Source organism: Ipomoea nil, unplaced genomic scaffold (assembly GCF_001879475.1).
Source record: "Ipomoea nil cultivar Tokyo-kokei standard unplaced genomic scaffold, Asagao_1.1 scaffold1830, whole genome shotgun sequence".
Classification (NCBI taxonomy): domain Eukaryota; kingdom Viridiplantae; phylum Streptophyta; class Magnoliopsida; order Solanales; family Convolvulaceae; genus Ipomoea; species Ipomoea nil.
In genome coordinates this window covers 851,413-860,965 of record NW_017618258.1, presented here as the reverse complement: position 1 = coordinate 860,965, position 9,553 = coordinate 851,413, and the positions used below count along the sequence as shown (strand labels likewise).

Sequence of the window (9,553 nt, the reverse complement as noted above, 5' to 3'; positions counted from 1 at the left end):
AATAAATACGAAAAATATGCACAATTAGGCTCACATCAATTCACCCCACCATCTAAATTATAATATAATCAGGCACACTTGTTTTAAAATTGTTCGATTGAGCTTTTTCGCAGGTTACCACCTGGTTGACCTGGAAATAAATTTAATGCCATGGAATTTTATGTCTCCGGTGGTGACATTAGCGAACCCAAGGACTTCAAGAAAGTCGTCAACGTTCACAAAATCGAGAGGCAATACTTCATGTTTCGCCGGCTTCACCAACGGCAGCGGCAACTTCGAGGGGAAATACTTCGCGTTCATGTCCAACACGTTGACAATAGTGATAGGATCGCTACTGGGAACGTCGCTGGTGACGGCGTTCATCGAGCCATTGACTGGGATACGGGAAGGAGAGCGGACGGGGCTGGCGTTCTTCTTCACGCCGCTGTAGGCGTCGATTCCGACGTGGGCGATGGGGCTGATGTTATAATCAATTCATTTATGATTTTTATGATTTTAAAGTTAAAAGAAATAAGACATTAAAAAAAATATAAACAAAGAAAAGAAAAACACATTGTCCTCCATTGCTTATCTAGCAAAGCCATTTCTCTAGTTGTCGTCCTCTGATCCGTCATCGGAAAAGTTAAGACTAACAGAGGATTTTTTTTAACCAGTTGGGCCAAATTTACCACCAGTACAGTTTGGCAGACATGGAAATTCGACCATTTCGTAAATGAAATCTAGACTCCATAGTCGGAGGGAAACCCCACCGCCCATCAAAATAATTGGTCTGATTCTCCACTGCACTAAGCATACATCCTTATCCATAACTAAAAAATCATTCTAGGCCTAATCAGATACTTCGGCCCCCATCACTATGGCCACCACCGTTTGTGATATGAGCATTGGGATCCTCCATTGGTGACCCTCCGAATTGATCGGAAGCAACCATTTGTAAAATGGTCGACTTGATCTCGAAATTGTTAGCCTCCACACCCGGAACATTAAAGCTATCATGTTCCTCAACATCGGGTGTAATGTAGTCTGACATGGCTCTTCCTGGATGTGGTGGTTGATTGATTCCATTGTCATCTCTATCTCTATTGAGATTCAAATTTATGTTTCCTTGCCTCTGTGCCATCCTTCTTTGCTTTCTAAGACACTTGTCTCTCTTTTCAATCTCAACGTCCAAAGGTAATAATCCTTCTTTCCCCAAGGACCGTGTGAGCATACAACACCAAGCACCTTAATCAAAAGATCACAACTAAACAAAAGCAACTTGTTATCAGTTAGTAAAAAATTAAAGAAAAGGGTGGATTAGACTCCTAGAATAAAGCTTTCACTAATGTCAATACTTAAACACCACTTCCCCGGAAAGAGTCAATTTGATTACAGTATATTTGACAAACAAACAAATACCCAGAGTATCAGGTTATCGATCCACAGGGAAGGGGACGTATCAAGCACTAGCTACTAATCTATTCACGAGAAGAATCCTAGCGAAAAGGGTGATTGATTGATTGTAAAAGTAAAACTAATTAAAAGAGAAAAAGGCAGCAGGTTGATGAAAACAATAGGGAAATAGTGGAATTTCTGGGATTCAAGTGCTTAATCACATAGTGTCAATCTAAGATGCAACATTTAATTCGGGTTCAAACTAGTGTGAGAATGCATACAAGGGAAGGAATTACTCCTATAATTTCAACCTAAAATAACGCGAGTAAATATTCATTCTCATGATATAAACACTCAACAATTCAAGAACAAGCATTCAAGATAAATCATTAACAAATATGTCATCTCCCAATGTGCAATAGTTAAGTGCAATTGTGGGTGCTCTAAAATATGCCCTAACTCCCATTAAGACATAAAGATAGCATTCAAATGAGTAATTTGAACCCTTAATTACTAACATCAACAAGATATAACACAGTTGCAACACAAACTATAAAACGCAAATGTAAATATATTAATGAATTTAAGAACTAGGCACATAGGTTCATAAACACTATCACCCAAAAATCCCTAAGATGTTTTAGCCACTCATGACTAGATTAACATTCATTGCAATAATATAAAAGAGTTTACAAGAAGCAAAGAAAATAAAAGAAAAGGGAAAGAGATTCTCCCAAATCTTCCTAGCTTTTCCTCCTTCCAATGTAATCTTGTAGCTCTTGATGTCTCTCACTCTTTTTGTCTCCAAAAACGCAGCTTAGGTCTAGGGTTTGAGGAAGATGGACCTTTTATAGTGGGAGCCAAATAGGTGTAGATTAGGAATTTCCGCATAGCTTAAATTCTCGCCCAGGACGGAAATTCGACGCGTTGAGTCTTGAGCGCCTTTCTTCGCATCGCCTACTAGAATTATTCGACGCGTCAAAAACGGAATTTGCTTCTGCATAACAGATCCGGTTCATAATAGTTGTAGCCCTTTGATTCTTCTTTCCCATGGCGCAAGAATCACTTGAATCGGACATTCCTAGAATGAGATATGATCGAAATTCTAAGATGTCGCCAAATTTAGCGGGAATTACAACTCTTTGGTCTTTTGCTCCACTTTTTCCTTGTTTTGTTCTTGTGATCAAATCCATTGAAAGTGCCACTCTTTGGCTCTCTTTGAAACATTTTAGCCACCTCCTTAGCTTCGTCTTGACTCCCATTGACTCGAGATTCACTCAAAATGCGCCGAATAACATACGATTGTCTTCAAATCGACAATTTATGCACCTAAGGATATAAACAAATGAATTAAGACACATTTTGCATAAAACTAAAGTATCTTTCACTCAAAATAGGTCTATATATGGGGTAGAATCATGGGCATAAACACAGTTATCACCTCGACAAAGCCTCCTCTAGTCACGTGAGTGCCATTTGACTTGAAGAAATAGCCGGCGTTGTTCAATTTATTTTCATGTCATTAAATTTATTTCCAGGTCAACCAGATGGATTGGCAACCAAGAGGTAACCTGCGAAAAAGTCTCATCGAACAATTTTAGAAGGTAAGTGTGCCTGATTACATTATAATTTAAATAGTGAGTGAGTTGAACACTTCGGAGTAGTAGATGGATCTATTTGACACTTCTGCCACAATTAAAATGCTAAATTTGTTTAAATTAATTTATAGGGACAAATTTTGTGTGTAATATGTTAAGAGTGAATTCCATTTTTGGTCCTACTGTTATAGGGGCGTTTCCAATTTCAGTCCACTTTAATTTTTTTTGCCACTTTACAACCACTGTTATTGAATGTGTTCCACTTTTAGTCCAACGTTAATATTTCCGTCAAGAGGCTGTATAATCAAAGGGTATTTTGGTCTTTTTATGTTTGTCTCTTCTCTTTTAATCCAGGCACTTCGTCCTCCTCCTCCGATATTCGAAGATGGCTCCTCGAACAACGAGAATGGGAAGCCAAAGCTACATCGTTTCGTTCGTTCCAACATGGGCCGGCGAGGTTTCTTAGGTTTTAGGTTTAATGTTCTCATTTCTTTAGTCAAACATTGTCTTGGATGAGAAGAAAGGTCAAAATACTCCTAAATTACACGGCATCTTGATGGAAATACTAACGGTGGGACTAAAAGTGGAACACATTCAATAATAGTGGTTATAAAGTGGCAAAAAAAATTAAGATGGACTAAAATTGAAAACGCCTCTATAACAGTAGGACCAAAAATGGAATTCACTCATATGTTAACCAGTGAGTCATAATCACTTACCAAACGTCCAACCCCTTCAACCTTTTTAAGGCGGTTTAAATATTGGAGAATAATTGATTAATTGGTTAGTTGGTAGGTAAATTTCCAAGTTGTCATTCCGGTACTGTCGGTTCCGGTATTTGTTGACTTTTGAGTGTTTCCATTTAGCATGAAAATGTATAGGAAATAAACTATTATACAATATTAATAAAATAAAAAATTTCTACGCTATTTTATAATTTAGAGTGGAGTTATACTTTCTATTTTGTAAAAATACTCCGTATTTTTTTAGAAATAATTATGAGGGACAATGCTAACAATAACTTCTTTTTCTTTTTAAAAGGTTGAACTCCAACCCTGTCCCCCACATATAATTTCTTTTTTCAAGTTATTTTGATCAAACAATCATCATATAATTAAAAAGTATCATAATTGCTCCAAAAGGGATGATCAAATGATGGAGCACGCTTATCGTACCAAAGAGTCACATGAAACATTATTCTCGTACCAAAAGATTACGTGTTTAATTTATAACCAACACTCTCTCAGTCAAACTCATAAAAGAGAAATTTTACTTCTATTATGTAGTTTGCGTGTTATTACATAGAATCAAAGCTTACTCAATGCATACTCACGAGTAATAACTGCAAATTTACTTTTCATTCAAAAATAGTACGGAGTATCTACTACTATAAAACAAAAATTACAACAATATACAAAATTTATATTGTAAAAATTAAACTTGAGATATTTGCAACTCAATTTTTTATATTGTAAAAATTAAATTTAAAATTTATATTAAAAACATAATACAACAAAATGTTAATTTAACTTTTAAATGGCAAAAAAAAAATAATAAAATAATAAAATAAAAACCAACAACAACAACAATGTTAGATACAACTACATCTACCACTCACTAAAAACTCACTTCCTTTGTGACAAGTTCTAATAAGTTAGATTTCAGATATAAAAGAAATAAAAAGAGAACTATTAAAACTTGTCATAAAAAAAAAATTAAAACTTGTCATAAAAAAAAAAAGTCACTCTATTTCAAAAAAATAGAGTGACTCTGTTGTAAGTGGTAGATGTAGAAAATTTTAATATTTTTCCTTACTTTTAATAATAATAAAAAAAATCCTAATGCAGTGGTAGATCTAGGAAAATTTTAATATTTTCCTTTAAAAAAAAAAATTCTAATGGTAGAGGATGTAGAGCAGCTGTTTTCGTACAAATTACGGAGACTAAATTTACCTCACTAATAATTAAAAAATTAAATTTACACGACGGACAACTAAAATACTGAAAGTATCATTTTTTTTCCTAATAAAAATAACATTCAATATGGAATAGAGAAAGTACTAAACAATCCACTAAAGGAAAAAAAAATGTGAATTTTTATCATCATAAATAAATATATTATGCTCTGAAATTAAACCAAACGTAAATATACTTTTATTAAACAAGAAAAATGAGGAAGTACCAAATCAAATAAATAAACAGAATTTCAGTATTGAGAGAATGGCTCCTCCCTGAACAAAATTTCAGTATTGAGAGAATGGCTCCTCCCTGAACAAAATTTAGGGCCCTACATTCAAGTAGGTTCTATTAAAGGGCAAAACTTTTTATTTCTCCATGATGTAAATAAATTTGGCAGGAACAGGATATAATTGGAAATCCTGAAATTAATTGGTTGCCTTCCAAGAACAGCTTAAAACAGTTTAAATTCCCTATCTGAAAGAGCAAGAATGAACCCGGATAGAGCATCAAATGGATGAGTTGCAATGTTGTTCAAAGATGATCACAGATTGCATTTGTAAATTCGGTTGTTGATGAGCTTCCACCGAGGTCACCAGTTCTATACTTCCCTTCGGCAATTGTGGTCAGGATAGCCTTCTGGATGCGATCGGCTTTGTCATGCAGATCTAGATGTCTCAACATCATAACAGAGCTCAAAAGCAAAGCAGTTGGATTTGCCATGTTCTGAAAGATGCACACAATGTCAAATATGGTTATTAGGGCAGGGGGGAAGAAGTACAGCAAAATTACAAGGTTGGGGAGTCATTCTAGGCATCAACAAAGAACTCTAAAAGCAGAGGCCTTTCATGATCAATTGATATAATGACATGGTAAATAATCAATGCAACAAAAGGTTTGTTCTTTAAATTCCATTACACAATAATCACATTTTATCATTGCCAATAAAATTTCAGTCTTGGTTGCAATGTCCTAGTGCCACAAGACAATGGAGATGGGCAAAGGTACATGGAGGAGGACAGAAAGTGTTTTCATCAGTGTAGTTAGTCTAAAATTTATCGAATATTCACTCAATAACATCATGTTTGGTTCATGGAATAGGTCAGGGATGAAATAGACTTATTCAATGTTTGTTTTGACTTTTTATTCTCAAAAATAGCATTCCTGGAAATGGGATATTCTGGGGTAATAACATTCATATTTTCCCAAAATCCATTTCATGAACCAAACATGTTGTAAGTAAATTCACAAAATCCAATATTTAAATCAGGTATAAAGGGGAGAAAAGTAGTCAGTTATCATCAACAAACTTGAAAACCCTGCTTAGAAAACATGGCTTTATATTGACTTCAACTAGCATGTGTGAAAAATAGGACTTCTAAAATAATAGCAACAGGCTGGAAATCCAGAGAATCTAAATCCAATAGTATTAATGCAAACCTTTCCAGCAATATCAGGTGCTGAACCATGCACAGCCTCAGCAAGAGCAATGCCACCCTCACCAATATTGCAGCTGTACAGGAATATTATGTGTTAATGGCATAGGACAAAATCAACCTCACAAGGAAAATTTCCAAAGGGAAAAGAAAATACCTTGGTGTTAGGCCCAAACCTCCAATTAAACCAGCACACAGGTCACTGATAATGTCACCATAAAGATTGGGCATCACCAATACATCAAAAAGTGATGGATTTTTCACAAGCTGTATGGTCAGAGAAAAAGTTATTGTTACTGCCTATATTACTTTTCTTCCCTCTAAAGATTCGAATGTAATGCTACATATCTTCAAAATGAAAGTGATATGGCAAAAAATAACTATAGATTTGGTCTTTTAAGCTTGTCCATTAAGAAATCTGGTTGCACAGGTGCAAAATTGAAGTCCATAGAAAGGTGATTGTAGATACCATCATACAGCAATTGTCAATGACAACTTCCTCATACTTTATGTCAGGGTACTTCTGCGCGACCTCACGACAACACTGAAAGGGATATGCTAGTCAGTCTGATGATTCATAGATACATAGGGCATCATGAAAAAAGAGCATCAGAAATAAAGAAAGACCTTGAGGAAAAGACCATCAGTTTTTTGCATGATGTTGGCTTTGTGTATGGCGGAAACTCTTTCTCTTCCATGAGTCTGCGCATAGTGGAAAGCATATTCTGCAACCCTCAAACTTGCTTGACGTGTAATGATTTTGAGACTTTCAACCACACCCCTCACCACCTAAACCAGAGCCAATAGTCACACACAATTCTGAAATGATGATATATTGTATATATAACAGTATACTTATAAATTCACAGTTATCCAGCAAAGAAACTTACTTGGTGTTCCAGACCACTGTACTCTCCTTCAGTATTTTCACGAATTGTAATAAGGTCTACATCATCATAACGAGTTTTGTATCCAGGTAGGCTGTAGCAAGGTCTAACATTGGCAAACAGATTGAGCTCTTTCCTCAAGGTAAGGTTTAAAGAACGATGACCTTTTCCAATAGGTGTGGCCATTGGCCCTTTTAAACCAATCTTATTTCTTCTCACTGATTCAAGACTTTCCCATGTCAGAAAACTCTGGGTCCTAGGATCTACCTCCTTCCCCACATAGTGTTCTTCCCATTCAATTGGCACATCAGCATCTTTGAATACCTGCATTTAGCTACAATTGTTTAGATACCAATAACAATATTTGACCATATGATATGAATTAACAGAATAAGGATCTAAAGATTGAAAAATACCTCAAAGTCTCACAAAATTTACAAAAATATTCTAGTGCTTCCTAGTTCTTTTAGCTGTACAAACTTCTACGGTTCTCAAATTTTCATCATATTACTCTATCTAAATTACAATTTTGTTCCTACAAGCGTACAAATCATCATAGCAACAAAAGCTCACCCAATTCACGTTACATGCCACCATAATAATCATAACAAAAACAAATCCATGACTTTCATGCAAAATGGAAACAAACACAGAAGAGACGTGTAAGTCGCAAAGAAATGGACCTGCTTGACGGACTCAGCGATCTCAGGGCCGATGCCGTCGCCGGGGAAGAGGGTGGCGCGAATCAGATTGGAACTTGCAGCGAAGCTCCGGTGGAAAACCCTAGCTGATGCATCCGATGAACTGCGTCCGGAGAAGCCGCGGCGGAGTACTCGTCTTGCGATTTGAGAAGCCATTATCGCCGACGTTCGGTTTCGATCAATCAATTGAATTCTGAGTATACGCCAAAATTTAAAGAACTTTCGGTCAATTGATTTTATGCTATATAAAAGCATATTCCAACCAGTAGAGCTCAGAGCTAAAATATTAGTTTGGTCCTATATTTTTCAAGATTTATATAATTTGCCCTATATTTTTGTTAATTTATGAAAAAATTGAATCTTTGATCCCTGAGTTATACCTAAGTTCCGACTAAGTCTCTTAGTTATGACCGTATCCATTTTTTACCATTTAGTTATGAGATAAGTGGCGAGTTTGGTCCCCGATGTTAGGTTTCCATCTCAACTTGACAGAAAACTCAAAAACCTAATATTATTGGAGAAGTAAAGTAGGAAATTCACATCTTATTCTCCTTCTTATATTGAAACTACTTTCGCAACATTATTTTACACTTCTCAACCTCTTATTTCAAGGTTTTTCAACTCCAAAAGCATTTTAGTAATTCTCGCATGACTTGTTAGGAACTTGAATCTCGTATAAGGAATATGAGACTCGATATAAACAAGTGAACATTTGATCACCATCTTCAGGCGTGTAAAACACACTATTCTAAATTTTTTTTATTTTTTTTTACTAAGCACCAAAGGTAATTAAACTAGAATTTTTGAGATACAAGATGTCAAATTTCTCATGTTACTTTTATGAGAAATTCACCAAATGAGTAACTTGAAATTTTTAGTATGTCAACATTCTTTCGTAAACTCTACAATAAATTAGTCAAGAATCGTATATCCTAGTAACATATGAAAATTCTATTTTATATATCCACCATCAAATATCCTCTCATTTGTCCTCTTAAAACATGAGTAATAAAGGAGGAATCTAAGACTGTTATGAGAATTCCAAAAACTTTTGTAACTTTTATAACTGAGTCTCAGGTTCCTTATACGCGACCTAAGTTCCTCCTTCATTATTCAGATTTTTAAGAGGACAGATGAGGAGATGCATAATAAAGGATATACATACATATATATATATATATATATATATATATATATATATATATATATATATATATATATATATATATGAAATAGGTTCAGGTGCGGTTAAACAGAGACATTGATTCTGCTTAAATCAATGTCCAAGATTACCAAAATTAAAAAAAAAATGCAGTGACAATTTGGTAATTTTTGTATCTAGGTCAAAATTAATGTGAGTGGTTTTGTGATTAAGGTGCGTGAGTTTTGTATATAAGGCGCGTGAGTCTTGTGCGTAAGGTGCGTGAGTTTTGTGCTTAAGGTGCGTGGGTTGTGTGCTTAATGGTAGTAATTGTTGAAACTTAAGGTGCGTGAGTTTTGTACTTGAAGTGTGTGGGTTTTGTGCTTAAGGTGCGTGAGTTTTGTGTTTATGGTGCGTGTGTTGTGTACTTAATGGTAGTAGTTGTTGAAACTTAAGGTGCG

At 35.2% G+C, this 9,553-nt stretch overlaps 1 protein-coding gene across 1 annotated transcript; it reads right to left on the bottom strand.

Annotated features, from left to right (window-relative positions):
* Positions 1–5,102: 5,102 nt before the first annotated feature.
* LOC109192700 (isocitrate dehydrogenase [NAD] catalytic subunit 5, mitochondrial-like) lies at positions 5,103–8,198 on the bottom strand. Its single transcript, XM_019343404.1, has 7 exons — positions 7,934–8,198; positions 7,254–7,574; positions 6,991–7,152; positions 6,833–6,907; positions 6,521–6,630; positions 6,368–6,440; positions 5,103–5,653 (listed from the first exon to the last, which is right to left on the bottom strand). The coding sequence occupies exons 1-7, from the start codon at positions 8,105–8,107 to the stop codon at positions 5,462–5,464; spliced, it is 1,107 nt and encodes a 368-aa protein (XP_019198949.1). The 5' UTR covers positions 8,108–8,198; the 3' UTR covers positions 5,103–5,461.
* Positions 8,199–9,553: the final 1,355 nt, after the last annotated feature.